Source organism: Condylura cristata, unplaced genomic scaffold (genome assembly GCF_000260355.1).
Source record: "Condylura cristata isolate star-nosed mole 26May11 unplaced genomic scaffold, ConCri1.0 scaffold00005, whole genome shotgun sequence".
Taxonomy (NCBI): Eukaryota; Metazoa; Chordata; class Mammalia; order Eulipotyphla; family Talpidae; genus Condylura; species Condylura cristata.
In genome coordinates this window covers 27,355,920-27,374,080 of record NW_004567106.1, presented here as the reverse complement: position 1 = coordinate 27,374,080, position 18,161 = coordinate 27,355,920, and the positions used below count along the sequence as shown (strand labels likewise).

General features: G+C 50.9%; 2 protein-coding genes and 1 long non-coding RNA gene across 3 annotated transcripts in view; all 3 read left to right on the top strand.

Moving 5' to 3' along the window:
- Positions 1 to 363: 363 nt before the first annotated feature.
- LOC105853238 overlaps positions 364 to 18,161 on the top strand; it is a 25,761-nt gene continuing 7,963 nt past the window's right edge. The window contains exons 1-2 of the long non-coding RNA XR_001145086.1: positions 364 to 637; positions 12,764 to 12,865. This is a non-coding gene — a long non-coding RNA (uncharacterized LOC105853238). The remainder of the gene's footprint in view (positions 638 to 12,763; positions 12,866 to 18,161) is intronic.
- Positions 5,186 to 7,371, top strand: HOXA6 (homeobox A6). Its single transcript, XM_004676799.2, has 2 exons — positions 5,186 to 5,688; positions 7,034 to 7,371. Exons 1-2 carry the CDS (start codon positions 5,247 to 5,249, stop codon positions 7,291 to 7,293), a joined length of 702 nt encoding a protein of 233 aa, XP_004676856.1. The 5' UTR covers positions 5,186 to 5,246; the 3' UTR covers positions 7,294 to 7,371.
- HOXA5 (homeobox A5) lies at positions 7,308 to 11,899 on the top strand. The gene is made up of 2 exons (XM_004676798.2): positions 7,308 to 9,885; positions 10,866 to 11,899. The coding sequence occupies exons 1-2, from the start codon at positions 8,991 to 8,993 to the stop codon at positions 11,114 to 11,116; spliced, it is 1,146 nt and encodes a 381-aa protein (XP_004676855.2). The 5' UTR covers positions 7,308 to 8,990; the 3' UTR covers positions 11,117 to 11,899.

Here is an 18,161-nt window from a genome sequence, read left to right as displayed (position 1 = left end):
AACAACTTGAGCTTCTGCAGGGCACAGAGCATGGCTCCAGTCTCCAGCCTGGGCAGGGCCGCTTCTTAGTGCTCTTTAAATAAAACCCGGCCCAACTGGGTCTGAAAAACCTGCAGCCCCCAAGTCGGGGCGGCCTCGGTGGTAAGATGGCGCCGGTGTAAGAGCTGCCTCCTCTTAGTGATGGGGAAAGGGTCATAAATCCGTTGTTGTTTATGAAAATTTACAACTTTGCAATACAACTTTATGAGTTGTTCGGCCCTTCCATTGGCCGCTGTCGGTCATGTGGATGGGAACCGTGAACATGAACTTTTTTATAATTTCCCTTGCGAGAATAGAGCCGCATTCTTTTGCTTCGCTCGGTCCTGCTTGCTTCGGAGCTCTGCCTTTCCAGCCCGGCTCGGCTGCGCTTTGTCCGGCGATGGTGAGCGAGACGAGGGCCTGGCCCGGCCCGGCCCGGCCGCTCCTGCTAGAGGTGGGGCGCGCCCAGTTCCCGGCGCCGCGGCGGCCGCTTTGCAACTCGCAACCTGGCTAATTTCCTGCGTCCTCTGGCACCAGGAAGGAGGTCGATTCGTCTCTCCCGGCTGCTCAAGCGACAGCTGTCAGAGGGGCAGGAGCTTCTGGGAGCCGCCATCTGAAGGTAAGACATGTGGGGAGACAGAAGCAAAGGTGGTGAGATAGCAGGCGGCGCCCTGGTGGGAGAGGGCATCAGGGCGGCTATGAAGAGGGGCAGGGGCATACTCACCCTCACCCACACTCACCAGTTCACACTCAACCCCCCAAGACACATTACCATTATGCCCCCCCCAACTCCCCCCTCCCCTCCTTCTCCTCTCCTCCCTTCTTCCCTGTCCCTAGCTAACCAAGACAGTTAGTGCCACCTCCCTTCTCTGGCACAGCACCCTGATAAGGGGCAGGAGCACTGAAGTCTGCTCTCCCCCATTCCCAGCGACCTCCAGGAACCCAAAAGGTAGTGGCCCTGCACCCTGTGTTCTCCCACTAGCCTTTCGGTTTGGGCTTCTTTTTTCTTTCTTTCTTTCTTTCTTTTTTTTAATTCATGACCCAATTGATTCGATTGAATTCTTCAACAATAGGAACCAATTCCTGACCTGGGGAGGTGGGGAGAAGTGAGGTAAAGTGAATTAATGGAAAGGCGTTTTATTGGCCTAACACAGCACCTTCCAGTCGGTGGGAATTAATTTCTGGAGGAATAGTGGAATGAGGGGGAAAAGCCCAAAACTTACTAATTCAGCCAGTTCCCTGCTGATAGCCTGCTCCCCGCGGTTTTCCGATGAGAGAGGTTTCTGAAGCGAAGGGAGAGGGAATGCATGGGTGAAATTCTGTTTTGGAAGAGAGGTTGGGGTTAATTGATTGGGTGTTGCTTGGCGGAAAGTTTCGGTGCAGACAAACGTTGGGTGTTATTGCGAGTGGCGAGGGCCGCAATTAAGGTTGCCGGAAGGACGCAAAACAAGCCTGGGCGGTAGGGGGACACCCCCTCCACCTCCCCTGGTCAGCGGGCCGGCGACCGTGCGCCCCATCTCGTGTGAGCCAAAATGACTGTGGAAGCGTCCGGAAGGAGGCGAGGAGAGTGCCGCGAGCGTTGGGTTTAAGTAACACGGTGGCACAGACAGTGGCTTGGCCTGGGTGAACCTCGATTTTCCCGGGGAGCTTCCTGGGACCACAACCAGAAAGGATCCTAAGGTTCTGGGCTCCGGTTCATTTGATTTGCTTTTTGGTTTTTGGTGGTGGATGTTTTCCCATCTGGAAATTATATCTTGGTACATATTAGATAAAAAGAAAGGACGGTGGGTGATTGGGATGTTCACCAGCGCTGTGGGTGCGCTCCAGACGGTTAAAGCTGCGCATTTGCATGGCAGGGCCGCGGGCTGCCTGACTGCGGCTGCCGCGGGCAGATTATTTATTGCGACCGCGCCGGGCGCTCGCTGCTGCCACGCTGTGGCCATCGCCGGGACCAACGCCAGTCACAGCCCCGCGTCGTGCTGCCTGGCGCGATTGCTGCGCGGGCCCCTCAGAAATTCCCCAGCAGGCGGAGGAGAGGGGGTGAGGGAGGACACGAGGGGCGACCTCCCACGGCCTGACGGGTCAGGATCCACTCTCACTTTGGCCAGCTCTGACAGGAGCTGGATGCCCGACTACATTCGAGTCCTCCTCCCCCCCCAACCCCAGCACCATGGAGACTGGTTGTACAGGCCGCCTGGCACGTCATGGCTGCTTCTGTCCAAACTGCGCGTCCCAAGACGCCCAGGGGGGCGCATGCTGTTTCGGCAACGCGACTGCTTTGGGATTTTGAAATCGGAGAGACCACTTGTAGTCCTGAGGCCTGCAGGCCTGACTAGCCCTGAGGAGGATTGGTTTAAAGCAAGGAAGGCGGGCTTTGGCGCCAGGCAAGGGCCTGTGACAGGCAGAGGCCGCACCTGTGTACTATGGGCTCTGGCCTGGCCTAGAGATCCCAGCGGACGAGGTGGCCTTCAAGGTGCCCCACAGACACTAGCAGGCCACCTTCCAGGCTGGCAGAAGTCGAGGAGCTCAGTGGGCAGCCCAGGGAAAGAGCAGACTGTGGGGTCTTGCTCAACATCCTGACCCCTTGAAGAGTAACTGAAAGGTAAGTGAAATTTTTGTGTGGTTTTGACTGAGAGGAGAGGGAGCCTGGGTGACCATTCTTACCACCCCAAGAGTGGCTCCCTCCAGTGAGCGCAGTGGGGCTCTATTCTTGTCTGAGTGTCTCTCTCTCTCTCATTTATGTATGTATGTATATATATATATATAATACACACACACATAAATATACACATTACACACACATATATGTGAAATAAATGGAGCAGCTGCCAGCATGATATGTAGCAGCCTTGGCTAACACAGAGGATTTCAATTTAATATATTTTCCCTCCTAGTGCCTATAGAAGCTATAAATATAATGCTTTTTTGGCTCTTAGGTAAGAAATCAAAATTTCTCGTTGACTGGGACAATTATTAGATCGAGAACCCAGGTCAAGCCATAACAAATAATAATAAAGTAGTAAACAGTCACCGGCTCCAACACTGTGTGGAACCTGGAGGGGTGAAGCAGAAATTATAAATGTAAACATTTATCAGCATCTCCAAAGGGTGGTTTTCATCTTATGTAATCAAAACTTGCTTGAAATCACTGTCATCTGATGGTCTTGTAAAGAAACAACTCAAAACAAATTTTCTTCTAGCATAACTTTTAGAAAACATTTCTTTGAAAATTTTTTTAATCGAGTTCTCATTTTTATCTATCAATTCCCTTTCCTGAAGAAATGCAAGAGAAATATTAAATTCTACCTTCTCCTGCCAGGCCCTTCTTTATTTATACAAAGGAGAAACTTTCCAGCTTGGGTTGATTTGGGCACAGGCAGCGGCTTCTGGCCAAGCCCCTGTCTAGTGGGCTGCAAGCGCAGTCAAGGGGTGCCTCCTTGGCTCTGTAGAGGTCGGCTTTAGCTCTGCTCTTTCCCAAATTTTCCCCTTTGGGAAAATGAAGGCAGTGGTAAATGGAAATGCAAGGAGGAGTTTAGGGAGATGTGGCTGCCTGGCTTCTAAGGAGGCACTGCCACCCACGAAACCCTAAATCCCATCAGCTTGAATCAGCCAGTTTCCCAGATATTATATAAACGCCCTCCAGAAATTCAACCAAATTGTATAAGTAGTTTTTCTTCAACCTCCACAGGACTGAGAATTTTAAAGCTAATTCATGGGGTTTTACAAGCCCAACAAAGACAGCTATAAAAATGCTATTGGAAAGAAATCACACTACAAAATGAGATTGGTCCATGTGCTGTTAAAGTCAACTATCTTGAAGGAACACCCCTCAAGCAAGAGAGTAGCCCAGGACAGGCGGTCCATGTCCTGTCTGGGGCAGGGCAGGCCTGGGAGGACAGTAAAAGCAATTCAGATGATTTCTGGAAAGGGTGGAGGCAACTGTTACCGATTCTGGAGCGACTGCAGGCCAGGCGGCAGACTCCCAAGCAGTCCCAGGAAGGGCAGGAAAGAGGGCACACGGCAGGACGCTGCTGGCAACCGGCACCCCAGAAAACACCTACATCAATTATTCCCGGGCCTTGGACCCAGTCACCGAGCTAACCTCTGTGCTCGGCTGGACGAGGGGCCCTGGGTCAGTCAAGCCTCTGAAATGGGGACAGAGTCCACATCTGGATCTGTCTCAGCTCTGAGTTGGTCCCGCGGTGGAGGGGGAGTCCTAAGGTGATGGGCGCGGGGTGTAGGTACCAGGCTGGCTTCCTAGCTCGGTCTCACAGGCACGCCACTGTAGGTCCCTTTCTTGTCGAAACCAGAGGTTTCTGGCCCCGGTTCCTGGGTTCAAAGGAGGGAGGGGGGGGCGCGCACAGCGGGTGGAGGTGCCTGGTGAGGCCAGGCAGCCGAAGGTCTTTGAGGGGGAGCCCATGAGGGCTCAAAGGAGACTGTTTTCTGTGGGAAGGGGCGGGGGAAATGAAGGAGAGACTACGTTTGGCGTCCCCCGGTCAGCTCGAGGTGAGCCTCCCGCTCTCGGTGGCGTGGTCCAGGCCCCTAGAGAGAGTGGGGAAGCAGAGAAGGCGGGGATACGCCGAACCTTAGGCGCGGAATTGAGGACCAGGGCGTGAAAGGCCTGGTTTCTTGGACCCCCTTCTCCAGCTTGGAACCCGCACCCACGGGTAGGGGGGCGCAGGGGGAGGGGCAAACTCAGGGCCAAGCTGGGAGGGCCGGCCGGCAGGGAGCAAAGCCATCCTTGTCACCGCCCCTCCAGCGGCGGGGCTGTCAGGTTTCCTGTTTGGAGAGGAAAACCCAGCAAAATCCAACACGGCAAAAAGGGGAGGAGGAAAGAGCGGGCCTGGCGAGGCCTTAGCGGCGGCCGGGGCTCCGATGCCCCTAGCCTGACCTGATCCGCACGGCCCTGTCCGGGCCGTGCCCGCCGCTGGCGTCGGGAGGAGAGCCGGGCCGGCTGACTGTGCGCGCCCATTAATCTGCCGGGCGGGCGGGCGGCGGGCGGGCGGGCTGGGGGCTGTTTGTAACTTTGCTGCCTCGGTCGCCGCGGTCCCCGGGGAGCGGGCTCCGGCGCTCGCTCCCATTGGCCGCCGCCGCGTCAGCTGGTGCGATTTGCTGCTGTCGCTTTTGGCGTTCGGCCATCCAGAAACAAACCAGTTCGATGACTACTAATAGTTATAGCCAGATGTACTAATACACAACAAATCACAGTCCTGCAGAGGGGCGCGCAAATGAGTTCCTATTTTGTGAATCCCACTTTCCCCGGGAGCCTGCCCAGCGGCCAGGACTCCTTCTTGGGCCAGCTGCCCCTCTACCCGGCCGGCTATGACGCGCTGAGGCCCTTCCCGGCCTCGTACGGGGCGTCGAGCCTCCCGGACAAGACGTACACCTCACCTTGTTTCTACCAACAGTCCAACTCGGTTCTGGCCTGCAACCGGGCGTCCTACGAGTACGGGGCCTCGTGTTTCTATTCTGATAAGGACCTCAGTGGCGCCTCGCCCTCGGGCAGTGGCAAGCAGAGGGGCCCCGGGGACTACCTGCACTTTTCTCCCGAGCAGCAGTACAAACCCGACAGCAGCAGCGTGCCGGGCAAAGCCCTCCATGACGAAGGCACCGACCGGAAGTACACGAGCCCTGTTTACCCCTGGATGCAGCGGATGAACTCCTGCGCGGGTAAGGCATTTCCCGGTAGCAACCCCCCCCCACCCCAAGAAGTGAAGGGAGAGGGGGAAGGAGGCAGGGAAAGAAGGAAGGAAAGAGAAGGAAGGAATAGAGAGGAAGAAAGGATGGAAGAATGAACAAAGTTTCTTTGGTTTTAAAAAAAAAGAGATTAAAAAGAAAAGGCCAGCCCATTCCCAGTGGAGCATTCTGGCTGTGGCAGAGAAAGTTAAGTCAGTAGTGTCCACGTAAGGTGACACCTTAGGGTAGGGTGGGGGGCTTACTGCCACATTATGGGAGCTGCTTGACAGAGACAACCTGAAGAGAGTGAGGGTGGATGGAGGGAAGGCTTGCTTACACAGAGCCCAGCTCAGATTCCTCAGCTTGAATGGACTTATGCTCCCATCACTGATAACTCCCCATTCACCCCCCAACCCTCTCTCCTTTCTGCCCTTTCAGAAATCCACAGATACCCTCATTTGGCCTCTTCCCAGTGTCTCCCCAAAGCTTTGGAGGGCCACATTCCCAGCCTCAGGATTTTCCTATCCCTCCTCCCTCCCCTCCTCCCCCTTCCACTCATCTGCTCACTCATAGCTAACTTCTGCCTCTTTCTGAGGCCCTGACTGAGTCTCACACATCCAACTTGAAGAGGGCACCCCACCCATGGCACCAGAACAGATAGTCCAACACAGTCCTACATTTCCAGAAACACCAGATGGCCCCAAACTTCAACTCTGTCCCTGGTTTTCAAAACCTCCACAGGGAATCCTTGGAGTGGGACAGTGCCTAGTGCGGATTTTTCAATTTAGAGCATCTTTGCTTTAAAATCCACTTTTGCCTTCCAAGGGCGCTCTATATTTCTCAGAAGGGCCATAGATACAATTTGGAGGAATTTGAAAAGATTTGAGAGGGCTGATCACTTAAATTGTCCCCAAAGCATGTTGAGCCCTGGAATGGCTGGTCACAGTAGCATCTTCACAGAGATCCGTGTGTGAATTCAGTGTCTGACCTACACATCGGGTTCCATACCCACCCACTCCCAGATACACACACCACAATCCCACAAAAACACGGGTATGCTGAGTTAAGAATGCTCATTCCATTATTTTGCTTGTAATGGTTTTCTTACGGAACAGATTTTTAAAAAACAAAAACTGACCCCCCAAGTCGTTTTAGGTGGAAAATGTCTCGCTTGGTATGAAATAATCTCCCATCCAGCCGGCTTCTGTCCCAGACATAGGAGGGAGAGGCTGGAGAAAAGGTGGGAGGATTCCAGCCAGAGGCCCAGGGTGCTGGGCGGGGGGCTGACTGGATGAACCGGAACTCTGGCTTACCGGCGCCCGGCCATTTCTGCCCCCAGGTGCTGTGTACGGGAGTCACGGGCGCCGAGGCCGCCAGACCTACACGCGCTACCAGACGCTGGAGCTGGAGAAGGAGTTCCACTTCAACCGCTACCTGACGCGGCGCCGCCGCATCGAGATCGCCAACGCGCTCTGCCTCACCGAGCGCCAGATCAAGATCTGGTTCCAAAACCGCCGCATGAAGTGGAAAAAGGAAAATAAACTCATCAATTCCACACAGCCCAGCGGGGAGGACGCTGAGGCAAAGGCGGGCGAGTAGACGCCTGGGCAGGAACCAGGCCAGCGCGGCGACAACGTCCCTCGGCTTTGCCCCTTTGCCTTCTCCTGCTCCCCAACTTTTCTCCCCGCCTGCTCCCATCCAGGGGCTTACGCAGCTTCAGGGGAACCGAGAGCTTTGCAAACGCCTAAGCATTTATTCCTTACAAAACAAGCAAACAAACAAACAAACAAAGCCTCACAGCCAATCCCGTCAGTGGAGCGGGCGCTTTGCACACACAGTCCCGGTTTCCAAGGCTGCCCAAGCCGGCTCCGCATCCCAGGGCGCGCCCCGAGTTCGTCCCGGCTCTCGTGCTAGCCCTCTGCACGCCCCTGAGCTCGGGACGCGGGGTTGCTGGCGTGGAAAGAACCCCTGACCGAGCCCCTTTTGGTGTCTGGGCGTTCCGTCTCCATCCCTGCCACTAAGTCCCTCGGAGGGCACCACCAAATCGACTCAGGCCACTGCAAAGGGGAGGCCTAAAGGCTGGGGCTCCAGCTCTGTGATGGCCTTTCAGGCCGCCCCCAGACAGGAAAGAAGCTCGAAGAACAAAGGGGCTCCCCGAGAGAGCCTAGTCTTTCGCCGCGCACAACCATCAGTGGAAGAGAAGCCTCAGTCGGGCTGAGCCAACGTGGGTATGGGTGGAAATCAACAGCCCCAGGAATGACTGGGTTCCTGAAGGCTCCGAACTCCGGAGTCCAGCTCCCGCCTCTGACATTAAGGTCTCTGCCACCACAGCAGCTTTCAGGACCTAAGGAGGAGGCCAAGGGCCATGGGAGCGGCAAAGGTCCAGGCTTACAAACGTGCCAGGGGCGAGTGCTATGCCCTGTGGAGACAGAGGAGCCCCCCCTTGTCTTTCAGCTATAATTGTGCTTTACTTTCGTCTTTCAGAAGGGAGGAAAATAAATACGGATGTAGTATGCACTGCCACGAAATATTTTCATTTGCACCCTCATTTTACTCCAGAAGCTTTAAGCAAGACCCCAATAACTTGGCCCACGGATCCCCAGCCCTCAAGCAGTTTCTGTGGTTGCCGGGAGACTGATCCCTCTCATTGGGTTCACCAAAAGCTCTGAGAATTGAGGGCCGGCTGACTCGAGGAAAGGAACCCAGAGGTGAAGATTCTCCAAGCTGAATTCTTAAAGTAAATCAAATAACAAACCAATGACACGAAAACCTTATTTCCACGAAAGAAAAATCGACTCTGGTTATAAAAGTGTATGGAATTTGACCTCGCCTAGGAGAAACACTACACAAAAGCTATCTTTAATAGACGCCTGTCATTTAAAAGCGGCAGGGACACTGTCCCTCATGCGCTCGCAAAAACAGAGCCGTAATTGTAGCTGCTGCTGCGGGCAGGATTTATTTCTCCAATTGACTAAATGGCCTCCCCCCCTTCCCCGAAGGTGATATCTGTATTTTCAAATATCAAAGCTGGCGTCAGGATGGGCAGAACCGACCCCAATCTCAACACAAAAATAAGAGGGGCTGCACAACGGGGAAATAAAGTTGTTGTAAATAAAAGCCAAGTCACCATCTCCCCCCAGTCTTCTGCATCCTCGCCCGGCGCGCGATCGGCAGCTGACGGCCTCACAATTGGTACATCCTAATGGAACTGCGAGGGAAATGCAATAATTTTGCCATAATGGGCTGTAACCTCAATTCGACCCCGGCCCTTGCAGCCCAGGGTCGGAAGCGGAGCGATGCGCCCTGCCTCCAGTGGGTGGCGCTCGAGTCCGACTGAACGGCGGCGGCGGACGGCGGGCACGCGCCTGGGGCGCGCGCTCCACCCCTCTCGCCTCCACCCAACTCCCCCATTAGTGCACGAGTTTACCTCTAGAGGTCATCAGGCAGGATTTACGACTGGACAACAAAAGCACGTGATTCGAAGTCGTACCCCATATTTGGGTGCCTACGTAGGAGGGAACCAAGTACATGTCCCAGTCATTTCCATAATTCATCATAAATTGTGCAAGGGTGCTATAGACGCACAAACGACCGCGAGCCACAAATCAAGCACACATATCAAAAAACAAATGAGCTCTTATTTTGTAAACTCATTTTGCGGTCGCTATCCAAATGGCCCGGACTACCAGTTGCATAATTATGGAGATCATAGTTCCGTGAGCGAGCAATTCAGGGACTCGGCGAGCATGCACTCCGGCAGGTACGGCTACGGCTACAATGGCATGGATCTCAGCGTCGGCCGCTCGGGTTCCGGCCACTTTGGCTCCGGGGAGCGCGCCCGCAGCTACGCGGCCGGCGCCAGCGCGGCGCCCGCCGAGCCCAGGTACAGCCAGCCGGCCACGTCCACGCACTCGCCTCCGCCCGACCCGCTGCCCTGCTCCGCTGTGGCCCCCTCGCCCGGCAGCGACAGCCACCACGGCGGGAAAAACTCCCTGGGCAACTCCAGCGGCGCCTCGGCCAACGCCAGCAGCACCCACATCAGCAGCAGAGAGGGGGTTGGCACGGCGTCCGGAGCCGAGGAGGACGCCCCCGCCAGCAGCGAGCAGGCGAGCGCGCAGAGCGAGCCGAGCCCGGCGCCGCCCGCCCAACCCCAGATCTACCCCTGGATGCGCAAGCTGCACATAAGTCATGGTAAAGCCAGCCTTTTTCTAAATCCACGCGGCCACGGGGACGCGGCTTTCGGTCCCCTCTCCTTTACCGCCTTCTCTCCCCGTCTCTCTCCTGGTCTTGCCTCTCCCAGCCCTGTGGAGCCTCTCCCCGCGGTTCTCCTTCCCCCGCCTTCCTCTTTCCTCCTGCTCTTCTCTGCAGCACCCAGTGCTCGCAAATGGAGGGGAGGGAGGAGGGGGACAGCCGCTGGCCAGGCAAGTTTAGACGTTGAAAGAGGGGGAAAGGAAAAAAACCATATTGAGCCCCAGCGCCTTGGAACGCGCTCGCGGGTCAGACCAGAAGAGCAGGGCGCAGAGGTAGAGGATGGCAGTAGAGGCCGTGAATCGGGCTTGTCAGGGCGGATAATTTATGAGGAGGTCTGCGCTGGGGAAACAGCGTTACTAATTGGAGTCCCCGAAAAGGGGCTTGGGGGGAATAATCCAGACGAGAGGTGGCTGGGTTCTGAAGTTGGGGGCAGGAGGGAGAGCAGAGAAGGAAAGGTAAGCAAAAGAAAGCAGGAGCCTCAAGCGTGCAGCCTGGAACAGGAGGCGGCTCCTGGGACTGGAACTTTAGGGGAGGGTGTCCTGGAGGCCACTTGGGCGCTCAGAAAAGGGCCTTACTTTGGTAGGTTTCTGAGCGGTGGGCAGCCTGGGAGAGCTGTGTTCTCTGGCACGGAGCGCTAGGGGCAGGACCAGAGGGCAGGAGAGGGCCGAGGGAGAATCGAGCGATCCTCCGGACAGGCTCCAGCCTCAGACGGGGCCGATTGTTTCCAGAGTCCAAATCGTATTGTTTTCTCTCTAGAAAGGAAGAGGGAAGGAAATTCGGGAGGGGTGGGCGGGCAACGAGGAAGGACTTGTTGAGTTTCTCTCCCCTATTCCCTGCTCCGGACCCTGGCTCATCCAGCTGGCGAACTTTCATAGTCAGGGGCTGAGGAGTTGGTGGCTAAACCGCTTTTTCTATTGCAGACAACATAGGCGGCCCGGAAGGCAAAAGGGCCCGGACGGCCTACACACGTTACCAGACACTGGAACTGGAGAAGGAGTTCCACTTCAACCGCTACCTGACCCGCCGAAGAAGGATTGAAATAGCACATGCTCTTTGCCTCTCCGAGAGACAAATTAAAATCTGGTTCCAAAACCGGAGAATGAAGTGGAAAAAAGATAATAAGCTGAAAAGCATGAGCATGGCAGCGGCGGGAGGGGCCTTCCGCCCCTGAGTATTTGAGCGTTTAAAGTACTGAGCAGTATTAGCGGATCCCGCGTAGTGTCAGTACTAAGGTGACTTTCTGAAACTCCCCTGTGTTCCTTCTGTGAAGAAGCTCTGTTCTCGTTGCCCTAATTCATCTTTTAATCATGAGCCTGTTTATTGCCATTATAGCGCCTGTATAAGTAGATCTGCTTTCTGTTCATCTCTTTGTCCTGAATGGCTTTGTCTTGAAAAAAAAAATAGATGTTTTAACTTATTTATATGAAGCAAGCTGTGTTACTTGAAGTAACTATAACAAAAAAGAAGAGAAAAAAAACACACAAAAAAGTCCCCCTTCGACCTCGTTTAGTGCCAATGTTGTGTGTTGCACTCCAGTTGTTTAACTGTGCATGTGAGTGGAAGTGTTCCTGTCTCAATAGCTCCAAGCTGTTAAAGATATTTTTATTCACACTACCTATATTCCTTGTGTAACTAATGCTGTTGTAGAGGTGACTTGATGAGACACAACTTAACTTGTTTGACGTGTAGTGACTAGTGACTCTGTGACGAAAACTGTGACTCTGAGCGGTGTGTCCCTGCGTGCCTTTGTAGGACCCTTTGCACGAACTCTGGAAGTGGCTCTTATAAGCGCAGCTTCAGTGATGTATGTTTTTGTGAACAAAGTTACAAATATTGTCCAAGTCTGGCTGTTTAAGCAAACTGTGATCAGCTTTTTTTTTTTTTTTTGTATTTGTTTTTAAGGAAAAAAAAATACTGACTGGAAACAAAAAAATAAACTTTCTATTGTAAGTTCTCTTGGTCTGGTTTGTGCCAAAGAGCGAGCTCCCCTTTCTGCTCTTCTCTCTGTGGAGTCCTGGAAGGTTGTGTGTCTGAGGCTACCTGAGCAGCCTCCCAGTGCAGCTTCCCAGCCTCCCAGTGCCAAGACCTGACCCTCGGCCTCCATAACTCTGACCCATCAGAAAGTTCAGGACAAAAGCTAGAAAAGCTGTAGGTGATTCCAAAGCCTGAGTCCAACTTGCCCATCTCTGAGGAACCAACTTAAGTTGCTGGGTACAAAAAAAAAAAAAGAAAGAGAGAGAAAGGAGAAAAAACCCAAGGCTTTGTTAGCAGCCCTGAGGGCCCACACAGATGCTGCCTGTTTCCTAGGCATTCTAGGCCTCCATTTGCTAAAGAGCCTGGGGGGCCAAATTGTGGCCCCCAAACCCCCTGTCCCTAACCCACCCAGGCACCCCTTCCCACTCCTCACCCTGAACCCAGTTGGCTTCTTTTGCTACAATTAATTAGCTACAAATGGAAGGTACTTACCCCATCCTAGCTTGATTGGGAAACTCCTCAGAGCGGCTAAGCGCAACTAGAGATTTGCACATTTACCGACTGCTTACACTGATGCCGTCTTTCCTTTTAAAAGTTATAAAACAGTAAACTTTATAAGCCCCAGTTCCGGCTATATGACATTTGGGTGCCAAATGAATAGGGTTTTGTCTATGAATTAGATCGTAAAATCATCCATAGCACAGACAGATCGGCTCACTGGCTATAAAACGTCACGTGGGGCCATTAAAGTAAGTTTTATGGTTTTGGGGAGTTGACATCCAACATTATATACCACATAACATATAATCTCACTGACGCTGGACTCCATTTGACTCTTTTGCAGGCTACGTGTGCCGCCTGGTCATTCAAATTGTCAATTTTAGGTCCAGAAGTGTCCAAACCACAAGTTCTCAAAACTCTGAAAAATGGCTCCCTTCAAGTTAAGGTAAGCTCCTGAGTGCTTTTGAGTTTATTTGTACTCTGAAAACTTTTTTTCCTCAAGGTCTCTCTCTCTCTCTCTCTCTCTCTCTCTCTCTCTCTCTCTCTCTCTCACTCTCTCTCTCCCCTCTCTCTCTCTCTCCCTTTCTCTCCCTCTCTCTCCCTCTCTCTCTTTCTCTGTCTGTCTGTCTGTCTCTCTCTGTGTCTGTCTCTATCTCTCCTTCTCTCTCTCTCACTCTGAGGTTGTCTCTGAATACAAATGGGAAAGCAAACTTTTCCCTTGCCCAAATTAGAAGCGCCAGGAGCCAGCTTTGCGGAGACACTGGGTGAAAAGCGCCTGTGGCCGGCCGCATCCCCAGGCCTAACTTTAATTGCTGCCCAACCGCGGATGTTAATGACTTCCGCTGCTTTCGCCGACTTGCAAAAAGATGATTTTTGTGCGCGAATAGGCCTGTGTATGGAGACTTGGCAGAGCCCCCTATACCGGAGCTGACTGCTCTTGGCTCTTGGGGGTCTTGGAGCCCTAGGGTGGGGGTTGGGAGACAGTGGGGCGCCGGTCGCGGGGCGCGGAGGCCGCGTTGTGCGCTTGGAAGTGCTTGAGAGTTTGAAAGAAAGGCCTGGGCAGGGCCGAGGCGGACTCTGGCGGGATTCCTTACGGGGCTGTCGCAATATGTCTTCGCGGGCTGGGGTCATTTGGCAGGACTGAATTGAGGCGGCGGCCTTCGCGGCCGGGTTTCAGACTGGCTCGTGAGAGGCTGAGGGTGGCAGAGACCAGCGAGGCGCGGGCCGCACCTCCAGACTGGGCCCCTGGGGTTGGGAGCTGAGCCCAGGCCACTAGCGCCCACGGGACACTGGGACCTAGGGTCCCCACCTGGGAGAGGGTTCAGTATCCCCTCCCCCTCCCCCCAGGCAGCAGGCCCTGAACCTTGTTTGCCTGAACGTTCTTTTTATTTCGGTGGGACTGTTCTCACCCGCCTGTGAGTCTGAAGCAATAAACTTTATGGCCGGATTTAACTTTAGTCTTTGAATCCCCAGGCTAAATGAAAGGAGTTAAAGCGCTTTCTTTTCTTCCGCCTTGCCTTTCTTCTCCCTCTCTTCTTTACTTTTCCTCCCTCCCCTCCTTTGTAGAAGTAAGGCATCTATGCACAGAACCCTCAAAAGACAACTTATGCCCCTAGACAACAGTAAAGATTAGAGAAATTTCCTCCCCCACAACATACAGACAAATTCCTGTTCCAAACTGTGCCCTAAAGTTTGGGGGGAAATCGAGGTGTCTTCACTGCCCAAGTTAAAAGTCCCTACAGCCATTAGCTTGTTTTTCCTGACACGTCATAAAGGGTAGTTTAAGGAAGAAATTGGTTGTTTGTCAGTAGGAGATTTCCGCCTTTCTTTTGTTAGCTGCTCTTTCTGTTTGATCCCAGGAAATTTACATAGTCTATGATTTCCAAAACAGTTCCCAATATTGCACTAATGGGTGAAATAAGGTAAAATAAATTTTCCTGGGTATAATTCCAGTTTGGCCCCAGCCATCACTCTGGCCCCAACCCCACAGGTCTTTAGTGGCAAAGCCGAGACTGGGGATGCTCTAGCCTGTCGTAGGGGTCTTCCTCCGCATGGGTCCTGAGGAGGGATCTCTCGAGTCTGCAAAATTAAGCCAAATTCTTTAGTTTAGAAATGAAACAAAAAGCAGGCTCCTCTGTCTCCAAATGCTTTTCTCCTTAGGAGTTGGGTAGTTTTTTTCTGCAAGTGTAAATTGGGAAAGATCTTTATCAAGTGCTTAAAGTTAAAAAAATTAAAGTATAGTTTTGGAATTTCAACAAACTTCATTTTGCAGAAGCCACTTACACTCCACAGAAGTCTATCAGATGTCCCCAAAGTCCAAAAAGCAAACCTGAAGCTTTGTTTTGAAAAACCAAACCCTCCTTCTCAGTTCCATTTCTCATGGATAGTGGAAAGGTGAATCCCTCAAGTCACATTGTGTGACCTATTAAAATGAGCACGGCTAGTTTAGCACTGAGGAAGGTGTATTGAAATCTTAGTGGAAGCCAGAATGTAAAGTTTATCTGAGTTCTCTTTTATTATTTTATATGTGTGAGAATTGTGGAGTCCTTGTATTGCTGCTGTATTTTGGGTTATTTATTGGGAAATACTGGGTTACAGTTCTATTTTAGTCACTTATTTGGTGATCTTGCTTGAGAAATTCTTGGTGACTATCATTAGTATCAGGGAAAAAAAAAAGAGTGGCAGGTACCTTCGAATAACTTGTTTGGAGGAAGTGTCCACACCACCTCTGTGGTTATATCCCACCTGGGCTGTTGATATCATATAATATAGGAAGTCTGTCCATGAATTAAAACATTACAAGTTATAAATAAATTGCTTATTTCTTCCCATTTTTATCTTTACCAAACTTAAGAGTATGAGAATGCAGGTTAACACACTTGGAGTTAAATAGAGCATCCAGTTAGACCTATGTGAGCATTACTGGAAGGGTTGCTTTCTCCCTGTTTTCAGAGGAAGCACAAAGAGAATAGCTGATTATTTTCTCATTTCATTGATAAGTCATTTCTTTTCGTGCATCCTTTTGGGTTGTTTTTGCAGAGGAGCTCACTTTAAAAAAAAACAAAAACAAAAAAAAACCTTAGCCATTGACGTCTTTATGAAGACATCCAGCCTTAGCCGGTGGCAGAAGTGTCTGTTTGTGCCCCTTGTCTTGTAAGAGGAGAAGGCGTCCGAAACGTGTAGGGCCTCGTTTGTTTCTACAAGTTAAGGACACAATATTTCCTGAACTATAAATATAATAGGAAGCTTCTGGTCACACTTACTTAGGGGTTTGTTAGGGTTTCCATGGTCTAATTTCACAACATTATGCCAAGATTCCTTTTCTCCTGCTCTTTCCCCTGCTTCATTGTTGGTGGCTATGGGAGAACAAGATAGAATTTTCCACCAGAAATGGAGTCATGTTCATTTGTTGAGATGTGAAGAATATTATATCCAAACAATTAGTGAGGGGGTGGGGAGCAAATTACACCCTAGAAGTTGTACTGTTAAAGATGAAAACAATCCTTTTAGCTTAAAAGTTGCCCTTGGATTCTGTCCTTCCCTTCTACCTTTTGCCTTAGCTCAGGAGCCAATCTGAGATTTTCCTGCCACAGAAGAGTGCAGGGTGTTGTGGGCTCCATCCCATTCGTTTCTAATGTAGAATTTCTTACTGGTGCATGACAAAACTATAAATGGGGCTCCGGGATAGGGCTGAAAGGTCAGCTTAAGCTCCCATCCCTGTAGAAGAGGGTAACTACAGTCTTGACCATTCCAAATTCCAGAAGTGGAAGATTTGCCTTGTTTTGTTTGGGGTTTATCACAAAGAAAGCTGTCCTTCTCTCACCAGTAACCCCCCCCCCAACTGATCTTTTCAATAATAATATTTGTTATGAAGGTTATTAGGTAATTATTGCGATTTTGTGAAGCAGCCCTTGCTGGAGGTGAAGTCTGTCATCGCCTAACAAATGACGCCCGCGCAGTTCACTGCCGGGTTAAGTAAATGCAGAGAAGATAAATCTGCACACCCTAGGAATCGCCAGCAGAGCACGCTTTAGTACAAGTTCACAGTCAACTCGCCTGCCTGGGCCAGATCACCCAACAATTAGGGCTGCGTCTTTATTTTTAAATAAAGAAAAAAAATATGTCTCTAATTCCCATTGTCTGTTTCTCCCCATCTTCTCCTTTTTTGCACTTTTCATGAGGTTTTCCCATCCTACTCCAAGTTTTCCTTGCAAATATAATGATTACATTGAAATCTAGTGACTTCAAAATAATCTCAGTCCTAATCTAAGGCTGATAAAAAGAGGTTGGAGGCTGACTTGCCTGGAAAGACAGTCGCTACCACACACAAATATCCAATTCACCCTCTCATTCCAAAAGGCAGTGGCAGAAGCAGGGCTTCCCTGAGATCCTGGGGGGCCCCTTTCCCCTGAAAGAAGAGGCACAGCTTTGTGTATCTTTGTGGTTAGTGCGTTGCAACTGCAGGTCAAAAAGTTGAGGGTCAAAAGTTTACATTGTGCAGCACTCTTAGTCATCTGCCCAGACAGAGTTTGATGTCAATGTTAGAGCTGCGATCTGGACTATCAGCACAAAAGATAAAATGGCTTGGAGTGAGGCGTGTATCACGGTATGGACTCCAGGTGAACCCTAGTGGTTGAATGACCTCAATTACGGAGGAAAGGATAGAAAATTCCTCTTTTCAAGAGTAATACATGCTGTATTTCATCTTGAATTATTGCTCCCCTTCTGAGGGAATAGCAGCAGGTAAATAGGCATAGATTACGGAAACACTAACACCTTAGATGTTGGAGAATCAGGGGTCTGTTTGTGAGTTTGTCACGAAATAAGAAAAGCTTAAAACTCATCAGTGGACCTTTTGACATAACATAGCAAGTTTCCAATGTCCCATTTTACAAGAGAATGGGGTAGAAACTTCTTTTATTTGAAACCAGTGATTATGATTGGCCAGTTTCTTTCTTTTTAGTACATACAGTGATGCCTAAAGTGTGAGAACAAGAGCAATACAGACACTTCTTGAAAAACATATTCTTCTTCTCTCAAACACAGAGTATGTTTTCTGAAGCTTCAGCCCACTAACTGCCAAGTGTTCTTAGAACTGGGAAACGGAGGGAAGGAAGTAGAAACCTTCCCGAAAGAAACAGGACTCCTTCACCAGGGAGAAGATGCTTACTGGTACCAAGAAGATGTTCTGGTTGGAAATTTCTCCTTATGTTTACGTTTTAGCCCAAATTGAATGTTGGGGAAATACTACAACCTAACAGTGCATAAGTAAACTGTAGAGAGTATGGCATTTGAGCAGGAAGGTGGCACAAATGCCAGTCCACTTTTTAAAACCACTATGACAGACTTCTGCCCTCCAGAAAGTGCTCTTTCAAAAAAACATACTTGGAATAAAACCTAAAGAGAGGGGAAGCAAGCTTTGGAGGAAGGGTGGGTGAATAGAAAAGAAAGGGAATAGTGTATTAAGGAAGCCGACTGGAATCATGCCTCATATGTGAGTTGCAACTGCAGAACTAAATCTATTCTTTTTCATGTGCCTTTATCAACTGTAAGTTGTGCCATCAGTATCTATTTTCTGGGGGCTTATTTCCCTTTTCTGTGTATTGATCTTTAAGTAATCAGTGTAGGAAAATTGAGAAGGGAGATGGAAATTTTTTCTGGGCTTTTTTTTTTTTTTTTACCTTTGGAGATAAGCTAATTCAACTATTCAGAATGTAGATTCTTGCAGGGATGTTTAAGAT